This window comes from Drosophila takahashii, chromosome 2R, assembly GCF_030179915.1.
Source record: "Drosophila takahashii strain IR98-3 E-12201 chromosome 2R, DtakHiC1v2, whole genome shotgun sequence".
Lineage (NCBI taxonomy): Eukaryota > Metazoa > Arthropoda > Insecta > Diptera > Drosophilidae > Drosophila > Drosophila takahashii.
The window spans coordinates 29619453-29631019 of record NC_091679.1 but is presented as its reverse complement, the minus strand read 5'-3'; the positions used below and the strand labels follow the sequence as shown (position 1 = coordinate 29631019).

The following is an 11567-nucleotide window of genomic DNA, read 5'->3' as shown; positions in this document are numbered from 1 at the left end:
TATTTTCCACTCATCTTTGCTCTGGCACTGCTGAAACACAAGTAAATTGAATGGGTTTGCTAGTTTGCGCACCACATTTTTAGCGAAAATTACCTCACGAACAAATTACGGGACTTCTTATTAATATTACTGTAAATACATTGTCGACACGATAAGGGGAGACGACTACATTTATTTGGAATTTTTGTCGTGACGTCATATATGAGATTCGACGAGTTCGTCACATTACCCTACTCGTCAAATTACCCTACCCTAACTATTTCATTATTTCCCACGAATATTAAAAAAAATTGTATAAAAGAGGTTTGACTCATATGAACATATTAAAATCCAGCTACATTCAAATAAAATAACATATATTAATAACTTTTTTAGAAATCCTGTCTGGCTAAGGGTCTTACCAAATTAAACCCCCGAGTAATAGTCTATTACAAAAAAAAGATAAATTTAGCCTCATAGTCACAAATAACCCTAAAAACTGTATTTGCTTACCATGAAGCACTGCCACCAGCAACTTATCTTAACTTTTGTTTACGGAAGTATGATTCAATTGATTTAATCTTAATATGATTCACCTACAACCTGAGGCATCTTTTCACACGAATTTATGGAACGTTTTTTTTAATAAATGTTGCGTAGACAACGGATCGGTAAAAATCTATATATTTTATGGGTAAACCTAACTAATTAAAAGTAATAGTTTCATTAGACACATGGAATAAATTAAGGCACTAACTTCGTGCCCATTAACTGAGCCCGAATTGAATATCATGCTGGCCGATAGAACATCAGATCTTTGCGTGATTTCGTTGTGGAACTCCTCATCGCTTAAGTCATCCTGAAGTTCCGATTCTGTCGAGTAATTTGGTAGTTCAACTGAAGAAAAAATAATATAAATAAATCAAATATTTGATTTTCTTTTAGTATATCTTACCTTCTCCACCTGTGGCAAATCGAACGATTTTGCTATTATCACTCCAACCAAAACTATTTCTGGCCAATACGGAAACTTCGTAAAGACTGGCGGGTTGAAGGCCATGTAGAGTGTATGTGGTGATGTAAATAAGTCCTAGGGTTAAAAATGAACGAAAGAAAAGAATTTAATACTTTTTAATGTCTCGGATATTTGATGTCAAATTTTAATCTCGTTTAAAAGGGTAAGTTATTGTTTATCGTATTTTTATGCAGGTCTTAATTTATCACTAGTTGAAGTGGTAATTTCCATTTAAACTAAAAATCCTTTTTTGTAAGGTTCTGATATATTTGTTGCACATACAATTTAAATTACATTTTCTAACCTTGCGTTTTTTTTACCTCAAAAAATATTCCGATATTCGAAAAGGTGAAGTGCTAATTTGGATTCCATAAATTAATTTGGAATTGGTTGAATTGTCAAATTTACTGAATAATCACGAAGTATTCATGAAAATAAACCAATTGGTTTAGGGTAAATGACCTTTTTCGGTTCCCTTCATGAACAAAAAAGGTTATTTCACATTTTTAAAAAATATAACTTTGATCTCGTTAATTGCTATTCTTACCATTTGTGGCCTGGGCCGGGATCGTGAGCTCCGTCCAGTTGGTTCTGATCTGGCGGGTCACATTGTTCGAGGGAATCTGCCGGAACTTGAGCTTGAACTCCATGATGGGCAGCAGGCTCTCCGTCTGCCAAACGAGGACGTGCGAGGTGGAGCTCTGGGTGCCCGGATTGATCTTGAAGAGGCAGGGCATCGGGCGGCCGGTCAGCTCGACGCTTCCGCTTTTTCCGGATATCATGTTGCTGGCCCGGCACTCGTACTGCCCCATATCCGCATTTCGCACGGTCTTCACGACCAGCATGTGGCGCACGGCGTTCACGTAGTGATCCACCGAGCGGTTCGTCTGCAGCTCCGACTCGTGACTGGTGGAGTGGGCTCCCAGGGCCACCGGCAGTCCGTGGTGGAACCACTTGACGTTGGCCGCTGGTGCCGCCTCCACAATGCATTCCAGGTGGGCTCGTGAACCTAGTTTAGTGTAGACCACGGTCTGGGGTATGGTCACTTCGGGTGCGACTGTGGAGTGCGTAAAGGTTTTTTAATTATGTAAGTTTATTCTTTTTTTATTATTTAAGTGATAAAATATTACTAGAGTAACTACAAAAAAATGATATGAAACGTAGAGCGATTTTACATTATTTATATACATTATCGATTTTACGGGAACATGCTAAAAACAAAGTTCGGCTTTCAAATATTCAAAAAAATAATAAAAACTTTCAAAGTTGATATAGGGAAGGTAGGGATTTAATTTTAATTTTATTTGGCTGGAAAACCGTAAAAAAAATACAACTTTTATAAAATAAGTTAATATTTTTTTTGGTGTCTTAAAACTATGTATCTAAATTTCTTTGAAATAGATTATATTAATTAACTCACACAGCACATGTAGATACACATTGGCGACCGCCGGCTCACCCACTCCATTGCTGGCCACGCATTCTATAAGTCCCGCCTGGTTCCTTGACTTAATCTCCAGGATAAGACTCTGGCGATTTCCCGTGCTGCTGTGCGGCTGAAGGACGTTCCCGTTTAACCGCCAGGTGATCACTGGCTGGGGAACTCCTTGTGCTTCACACACCACTTCAAAGGTGGCTCCTATCCGCTGCTCCGTGAGATCTGAGGGCTCAATAAACACCTGAGGAGCCAACTGAACCTCTATGGCATGCTGTTGCACCACATGACCCGAGTCAGAGTTCATTTCGCAGTAGTAGTCGCCAGTGTCACTGGACTGAACGTTGGCCACCTGCAGGCTCCCGTTGGGCCAGAGCATTATGCGATCCGGCATCGGAATCTCTGGATGCCTGGAATCCACCAGGGCCACATCGTCCCGATGCCAGCGGACATACCGAAAGGGAGCTGGTTATAAATAAAGTTAAATTAAATTAACACATATGGTTTTTAAAATAGGCAAACATTTCTTGTAATTAAATTTTTTTTAAGTTTTAAAACCGATAACTAAAATCAAAAAAATATTTTTCAAAAACTAATTTATAATAACTAACAGTCTTTATAAGAACTTCAATAACCTAACGAACCAAACTATTAGTTATTTATATTGTAAAAAATATTATTTAAAATTAATTTAAAAGTTTATTTGGTTGCATTCTTTTCTTCTTCCTTCTAAGATAAGTAAAGATAGGACATGTCCTCAGCTCCCTGAACTTCGGTATTTCTAACAAGAGAGATTATAAACGAATGTAAAAGTCAGGGGAAAATTTAAACGCAAAAGCCTGGGAATTTTATATTTTGTTATATTCGGGGTTGAAGAACTCCTACGCTGAAATCATTAATTGCTGACGGCACTCCCGAATTGGGTTTCCTACAAATACAGTTTGTGTAACTTTTCTGTAATCTTGTAAACCCTTTCACCACTTAATTGCTTCTGTCAATAATCCTTTAATTGGCCAGTTGACAATATGTCTCGGGAGGGTTCTTCCCCAGCGACTTGAATGCGCTGCTAAGTGTGTTAAACGTTCAATTAATAGAATCCGTTTCTGGACTTTCTCCACCCAGAGCTCTATTATTGTCGGATAATACCTTCATTTGCCCCATTGTGAGTTCATTTCTTCAATCGAATTAAATCTCATTGTTATGGCCAATTGCTGCTGGTTGCTTTTTTCAAGGCCCGAAAAGCGGGGCTAATCCTCAGAAAGTCAGTCAATCGTCACAATATGCACTAATATTTCTAACTCATTTTATTGAAAAAGCTAGCATTAATTAATCACTTACTATTTAAAGTGCAAGGCAGCTGGACTGTATCGTTCTCGTAGGTTTTCACTGTGGTGGGTATGCTTTTGAACTTTTGGCTGTTTTCAAGATCGTTGTTAAAATCCAACTCGGCTTGCACTTGGCCAAGGATCAAGCCGACAAGTAAACACCTCAAAATGGAGCACTTATAAGGTTGCATTTTATTATTATTTGTTTTTATAGTCTGTATTTTTTTAAATTAAATTAAACTGTGATTTGGTAATTCTATAATTCACGGTCGCGTGTCGGAATTAGAACGGTCCGTTCTGGTCCGCGACGAAGTCAACTTTGAACTGATCGGTTGAGCTGGCTGTGAAGCCAGCGTCCCCTAAGCCGCGCACACTGCACCACTACACATATGTACAGTGGAGCCCCGAGGGGCGGACAATGGAAGATGCCCGAGTCCGGGGCGACGATGAAGAAACCGCCGCCGGACAGCACCCAGCACCCAGCACTTGTGTATAAGGCATGCCGATGCCGGTTGATTAGTTGCCGCCAAGGGGATTCTTATTCTCCCACATGGGCACACAGAGAGAAAAATTATGTAGAAATAGGAACAATTTTAAAATTCAGCATGGTACCAAAAAGTGTAATAAAATGTGAAAAAATATATGCAAACTTTAAATTAAATGTTATTACTTATTACTTTATTATTATTATTTTATATTATGTGTGATAAAGATTGGGATATTGTACCTTACATATTATTAAATTGTTCATATTTTATTATCTAAACGAAAAATTGAATAGTCTATTGTAATACTATTTATTTTAATATTAAATTATCAAAATATTACAATTTATTAAGCGAAAATGTAATACTATTTAATTTAATATTAAATTATCAAAATATTACAATTTATTAAGCGAAAATATAATTAAATGTAATACTATTTAATTTAATATTAAATTATCCAAATATTACAATTTATTAAGCGAAATAATTAAATGTATAATTATAATAATTAAATGTAATACTATTAAATTTAATATTAAATTATAAAAATATTATAATTTATTAAGAGAAAATATATATAAATTCCTTGGACTTCTTCACAATAAACACTACTTTATTTAGTGACAGTAGGTACTTGAAAGTCAATTGACCTGCTAATTTAATACTGATAAGGATCTTCATTTTTTCCCGTGCAGCATTGTGAGTATCTGTGGGATGCGATGCACCCACACCGATGCCGTTGCAAGAACATTTGCATGGGCCACGCATCGGTAGTTTTCGGATTCAGAATCGAGATTCCGTCGCTGATCTATTACACTCTCCGCTTCAGAGAACGTGCTGCCGTTGCATATTCCGAGATAAAATGTCATTGTGCCACAATGGTCCCCCCATCCACATCCACATCGTCATCATTGTGATCGGATCAGTCACATTCACCATTCGGGAACAATATGTTCGGGGCTGCGAGGTTCCCAAAAAGACAGGAGGAACAAACTTTGAAAATATTCAAACGGAAGTGCATTATAGAACAATCAATTCAAGTTTATTTCAAATTAGCATCATATGTATTTCCATTGCAGAGTAAGATGTCGATTTCTTTATAACGGAAATTCATATATTGACCGTTGAAATCGCTTTATATATATTTGCAGATCTTCTAAAATGTTTTGGTCTCTGACGAAACGGCGCGAAACGCGATCATGTTCAATTAAAAGACAATTTCATCGAATTAATTGAATTAATTTGGTGAGAACATGAAAGGGAGTCAGTCAGCCAGCTGCGCAAACACACTGCAAACCAATTAAAATGAACCAACTGACGCAAAATTAAGCAAGCCCAAGAGAACGATTTAGTAAAAAATGGCAACCATAAGTTTACTTTTTAATTTAAGTTTGTGTTGAAAAGGGCACCAAGCAAATAAAATATTTTCGAAGGGGATAAAAGCAAAATGGTTTTACAAATCCCATTTTAGTAAAATTAATATTTGATCTTAACAAATATTAATACTTTTTAGGGACACTCAATTAATTATCCTGTCTGTAAAAATTTGTTAAGCAAATAAACCGTATTTCTCTTTTAAAACCCCCCGACACAAAAAAATTATAAAAACTTATCACTAGGTACTAAAATAATTATCCCCTCATTAAGATCGACTATCCATCAATGTTAACTCATCAAACAGTATTTAATAGTAATTTTCTTTATTATAAATAATTATTATTTATGTGTATATTTAAGTATATGAATGCTGTGGCTACAATTGATGAATTTCGAATACAGCATTCAACGCTTACAACCAACGGATACATGCTCGTTCGAATGTGTGTGTGTGTGCTCATATCCCATTTAATCAGCCTGTTTTATATTTGTCCCTGGAATCTCCTTTTGCCTGAGTAAACAATTGAGTGTTTGCTGTAAACTAATTATGTATAAATAATGTTAGTTGTTAATTTATTGAACATCTCGTCGAGAATAATTGGGCTGGGTTGGATTGAAGGGTTGGCTATTTTCGTAATACAATTTTCAACTTAGGTACTATAAAAATTACAATAGAGCTTTATCAATCTATATATATATATATTATGAGTCCCTTACTTGCACAAGATTCTAAAGGTTCGATATTGCTGCTGCTCTTTGTTGTTTCTTGTATAATTTAGCTAAAAATTGAATCATAAAAGGGATACCGAACAAACACAATCTGGGGCAAGTATTCTCGATTAGGATACTTGACTTTGTGGCAATGGAAAATCCTCCGCTACGCCCGATCTAATCAAAACATTTGTGTCAAACTAAATACAATTATGAACTGTAACTTTAAGCCGAGGGCAACTGGCCGTCGTTTTCTTTCTTCTTGCTCCTTTAGTTGGGTGAGTCGTTGTGGCATTAGCAAACGTTTGCTGTAGTCATTTGGGCACTACACTAAACTAGGACGTTAACATGTGAAGCTTTGTCAAAATGTGTAGACCAACGATTTCGTTATCTAAATGAGGCCCCGCTTCTTCTTGTAATCCTCCAGATTAAGCGAACGCTTGGAGACTGTTTCAGCTGGTTTGTTCGCCGGCTTGGGCACTGAATTCGTACTAACTAAAGAAGGAGGGATAACAAACACTATAAGCATTATTTAGCAACGAAAAGGGAGAACAACTTACCCGGTAGCGGCACATCCAAGTCGATGTCAAAGTCATGCAGTGAGTACAGGCTAAAATCCTTGGAGTCTGTTGGCTTGGCGCCTGCACTCGAAGTGCCCGCTTCGCTCGGCCTCTTTTTGCCCGGCGGCGGCGGCGGCAGCGGTGCCAGCTGCATGTCATCGTCGTCCTTCTTGGCACCCTTGAAACCCATGCGCGGCTGAGTGATCCGGCGTGTGAAGGGATCCGAGATCTTGAGACCCTTGTTGGCACGAGCCTCCTCCAAAATCGCCTTCTCCGCATCCTCAACGTTCTTCTTTCGGTTCCGATCGTTTATGTAGGAGATCAGATTGAGGGTGTGTGATCTCCTCTTGTCCAGCTCGGAGGCCCGGTTCTCCAGCTCGTCGATCTGCTGGCCCAGATCCTGTGCAATGTCGTAGTCGCCCCGCAACATGGCCGCATCGCGCTCCTTCATCAGGCAGGTCTTTTTCATAGCATAATTGGTGGGTCGGTTGCGGAAGCGATTCTTCTCCTCGACGATCTTGTCCACGTCCTCGTCCTTGAACTCGTAGTTCAGCGCCTTTTTGATGTCGCTCTGCTTAATGGCGATTAGGTCGATGGTGGGCATCTGGACGTTCGACTGCTGGCACACTTCGTTCCACTTGTTGAACTCGTTCTCGGTGAACTCCTGGTTCGAGATGAACTCCAGCCGAAATACCCGCTCGTGGGTTCCGTGCTTAAGCCTCAGCCCGCGATTGGTGCGAGTGGTGCCCAAGCTGTAGATCTTCCCCGTCTCCACCACGCCCACTATTTCGGCCACCCGATACACAGGCTTCTGTCCATTATTTCCGATGCTGATCCGCACGAAGCAGTTGAGTACGGTGCTCTCGAAGATGGGCAAGTTCACGAAACGCTCCATTTTGTAGCGCGACAGGCGCAGCTTGTTAAGATCCTCTCGAGTGGTTATGAAAACGGGCCGCTGGGGAACCTTTTCGTCGTCCTCGGACTCGCTGGAGGCCTTGCTGCTGTTGGAGCGCGACCGCTTGCCCGCGGGCTTCTCATCCTCGTCCCAATCGCTGCTGCCCGAGTCGTCGGAGTAGATTTCGGAGGCTTTCAGCTTCACGGCTGATTTGCAACCGGAGACGCTCTCCAGCTCCTCCTTGTCGTCATCACGATCCCGTTCGGCCAGGCGCTTGGCCTCCTCTTCCTCTGCAAGGTGGTTGGGAGAGTGAGAATGAAGTGAAACCTTCTACGTTTAGCTAGCTTACCCCTCTTGGCCTTGCCCTCCCGCTTGGCCTTCAGCAGGGCCATGGCATTGCTCCTCTTGTCGTCCGTCTTGTTGGCCTCCACGTTCTTCTTGCGCTCCTTGGATCGCTCCTTGTGATCGAAGTAATCGGAGACGCCAGCGGCGGCTGCCTGATCGTCGGGCAGAATACTGGCCACTGCCGCCGATGTGGAGGCCACATCTCGGCCAAGTGGGGGCGAGGACAAGGGACTGACCCCTGATCGCACCTCGCCGCTGGGCTTGGGCTCTGCATCCAATAGCGTGGAGTTGGAAGCCAGTGGCGGCGCGGGCGCCTGTGCTTCCCTCGCCTTCTTGGCCTTCTTCTCGCGCTTCTCCTTCTTCTTCTTGGCCCGTTCTCCTTTGTTCCTCGACTTCTCCTGGTTCTTTTCGCCGCGCCTGGCCAGCTTGAGCTTCCGCTCGATTTCCCAGCGCGTTCGGCTAATCTCGCGCTGCTCAATTCGCTTGTAGATCTCCGTTTCGCGCTCCTTCTCGGACAGGCCATTGAGACGTCGCCGATCCTCCTCGTCGCCCATGAGGTCGTCGTCGAAGCCATCGTCGAACTCAGAATCGGAGCTGGAGGACGAGGAGCTAGAGGAATCGGAACCGGAGGAGGAGGAGCCGGACTTGGACTTGTCGGAATCGCTGTCGGACACCTCGCCCTCCTCCTGTTCGCTCAGCTGGGCGGGCTGGGTGGCCAGCTCGGGCGGCTTTTGCTCCTGCTGAGCCTGCCCAGGGCTCTGCCTCGCCGGCTGCTCCTCATCCTGGCTGTCGTCATCCCAGTTGGACTCCGAGGAACTGGAGTCCTTGCTGGCCTTCCGCCGCTTCTTCTTCTTGGAGGCGGGCGCTCCGGCTTTGTTGTTCGCCCAGTCGGAATCGGAGTCGCTGCGGGAACTCGTTTTGGCCGCCGTTTGGGGCTTCTTGCGCTTCTTGGCCAGCGACATCAGGTCCTGGGGATTATTTGCAAGTTATTAGGTATGTATATAGTGCCAGACACTTGGCCGCATTGATTTTCGTTACATCGCAATATGGAGAAAGGGGCGCGGACCCCGGATTCCATCTAATTTCTCGCCACTCACCGATTCCAGATTGGTCTCCGATTCGCTGTCGCTATCGCTGGAATTGGAGTCGATCAGGGATTGCGTCCGCCGTTTGCCCATGCTGCTCGTTTTCCTGGCCTTCAGTCGAAAATACAATTTAACCAAATAAAATACGAAAAAATCGAGTGCGTGCCGTTGGAGATGGCAGATGAGTGCGATAGCTGGCTATCGACCTATCGATATTTGGCCTTTGTTCGCTTCCAGATATCGATGTGCCAGGGAGGGAAGCAATATGGCTATCGAAAGTTATCAAAAGCAGCTGGTTTTTAAAAACGGAAAAGTTTTATCAACGGTATTCTTATGGGAGAGTTTGAATTATTTTTAAGATTGTTCAAGCATTCTCCGACTTTAAGCAGAAAACTGGTTTACTTGTTTAATTTACTTATTCAATAAAGTTCAACTTTGTTTTCAATCTCTCATTTAAAGTTCAGATTTTTTCTGTGGGAAGTAAGGATACAGTCCTATTTAGCCGAGTTTTTGCTTTGGGACATATTTTCTTTGCAAAGTTACAAGCGAACGATCAAATTCTCTTTTCCTTGCTAGTTTTTCCATTTCTTATCACACTTTCTTTTTGAAAGTTTTCGATTGAAGTTTCCAGGTTAGAGTGCCATCTGATTTGAAACTAAATTACGATTTCATCATGGTACCATTTTCACATTTTTAGGTGGCAAGATGCTTTAAGATTTATCTAAAGCCAGACAAATGAAAAAGTTTTAGAAAGTGTATTTATTTAGTCGAATGTAGGACACATTTTTAGTCACAAAATTTGATGTGTTTAAAATTAGACACTTAAGATCAAGACATTTTACCTCATTAAGAAGTAACCATGTTTGATTTTCATTACATGACAGACATAGACCATAGACCCTCACTTCAATTCAATTTGATTTTCAAAACAATTTGTTTTTGAAGTATGACTATACTCGCTGAAGTGTGTGAGCGCCATATCTTATCAATATCGTTTATTTTAAATTGTTCCTTTTGAATTTTTCCCTTGGCCTTTTTTTTCAGTTCGGACAGGACAGGACCTTCAAACCCTCCCACTTTTCCATTTTCACCACGGGGAAATGCCTTGCGGCTGGTGCAGCACGTGCACATTTTGCCGCGCTGTCGAGCGCAACACTGAATCACACTTAAAGCAGAGCAGAGCTGAAAAAATAAAGCGAAGCTGTTCGAGCACGGTAAACAGAATGGGGGATGGAGCGATTCGGGGGAATGGAATGGGGAAGGGAAACCGGCGACTGCAGAATTGAAATGCAAATTTTGGCATCCCCATCATCCCCTCTTCAATTTGCATGATACCGATTCGCGGGAAAGGGGCTGCTGACTTTGTGTACCCTGTAATGGGCAAACATTTATCCGCACACTGGTAAGTGGGTTATGTGCTTGTTTGTTGGCCCACGCAAAAACACATTTTGAAAACTAAATTAAAACCACACCTGCTGCCCCCCACAGAAAATAACTTACAATCAATATTAATTAAAATGCAGGCGTTTTCAGGTCCCTCGAGCGCGTTTTCCCCAAGTTCTGGCTGCCAGCGGGGCGAAAATTGCGGTGGAAATGGGAAAACGGGGAAAGAGGTGAGAAGGGGAGGGTTTTTTCGGGGCGGAGGGTGAACAACGCACCCACATATAGACTTTCATAATTCGCCTTAAATGCTGCGAGGCAATTTGCAGTAGCAGCAGCAGCAACATCAGCAGTTGTAGCAACAATAACAGAGGCATGAGGAAACCCATTGCACATTCAACAAAGTGCACATTTTGCAGTAACAACAAATACAAGTAGAGCAGCAGCAATGCGACAGCTCATGAAAACAACCCACTCGATGCCACCGCCCATCCCATATACTTATACAGTGGGTTCTCAAAGGGGAGATTCTAAAAGTAATCTGTTAAAGAACACTACAAAGTGCATTCCAAGAAAAGGAATAGGTTTTTTTAACAACTATTTGTATACAAAACTATAAATATAATATTTAGTGTCCTTAGCTACCCTTATTTTATTTCAACAGCCGCTAATGTCTTTGTATACTAATATTTTGTTAATCTACGATTTTTCTAAGTCCTGTAAACATTTCTTTCCCCCATTAATTTGTTGATCTGCGGATTGTGAGCGACCCCTGTAGCTTGATTTCGCATTAACCACCCAACCCCCGACGATCCACCCCCGAAATGTCCGCTCTCCCGGAGCTTTGAAGCTCAGCTTTGGGGCATGCGCAATAAAGAGAGGGCGGAAGAACAGAGAGAACCAAAGAGAGCCGGCGTACGCCCAAGGGGGTGGTTGGCCATGGCCGCCGCTTGTTTTTGCCATTTTTGGGTT

General features: G+C 42.0%; 2 protein-coding genes and 1 long non-coding RNA gene across 3 annotated transcripts; 1 reads left to right on the top strand and 2 right to left on the bottom strand.

Annotated features, from left to right (window-relative positions):
• Positions 1-460: 460 nt before the first annotated feature.
• On the bottom strand, positions 461-4066 carry wrapper. Its single transcript, XM_017152551.3, has 5 exons — positions 3768-4066; positions 2415-2894; positions 1542-2051; positions 935-1069; positions 461-876 (listed from the first exon to the last, which is right to left on the bottom strand). Exons 1-5 carry the CDS (start codon positions 3943-3945, stop codon positions 680-682), a joined length of 1500 nt encoding a protein of 499 aa, XP_017008040.3. The 5' UTR covers positions 3946-4066; the 3' UTR covers positions 461-679.
• An 809-nt stretch (positions 4067-4875) lies between these two features.
• LOC138912668 (uncharacterized) lies at positions 4876-5733 on the top strand. Its single transcript, XR_011418229.1, has 3 exons — positions 4876-4941; positions 5072-5322; positions 5394-5733. It is a non-coding gene; the product is annotated as an uncharacterized lncRNA (long non-coding RNA).
• A 442-nt stretch (positions 5734-6175) lies between these two features.
• On the bottom strand, positions 6176-9418 carry Rtf1 (RNA polymerase-associated protein Rtf1). Its single transcript, XM_017152531.3, has 4 exons — positions 9228-9418; positions 8135-9098; positions 6891-8075; positions 6176-6825 (listed from the first exon to the last, which is right to left on the bottom strand). The coding sequence occupies exons 1-4, from the start codon at positions 9306-9308 to the stop codon at positions 6722-6724; spliced, it is 2334 nt and encodes a 777-aa protein (XP_017008020.2). The 5' UTR covers positions 9309-9418; the 3' UTR covers positions 6176-6721.
• Positions 9419-11567: the final 2149 nt, after the last annotated feature.

Coding starts and splice junctions, on each gene's coding strand:
- wrapper (XM_017152551.3), bottom strand. CDS start 3,945: ATGCAACCTTATAAGTGCTCCATTTTGAGGTGTTTACTTGTCGGCTTG. Junction 2,052..2,414: donor TGTGTATCTACATGTGCTGT/GTGAGTTAATTA, acceptor CGCACTCCACAG/TCGCACCCGAAGTGACCATA. Junction 877..934: donor ATTTGCCACAGGTGGAGAAG/GTAAGATATACT, acceptor TTTTTTCTTCAG/TTGAACTACCAAATTACTCG.
- Rtf1 (XM_017152531.3), bottom strand. CDS start 9,308: ATGGGCAAACGGCGGACGCAATCCCTGATCGACTCCAATTCCAGCGAT. Junction 9,099..9,227: donor CGGAGACCAATCTGGAATCG/GTGAGTGGCGAG, acceptor AATAATCCCCAG/GACCTGATGTCGCTGGCCAA. Junction 8,076..8,134: donor GGAGGGCAAGGCCAAGAGGG/GTAAGCTAGCTA, acceptor ACCACCTTGCAG/AGGAAGAGGAGGCCAAGCGC.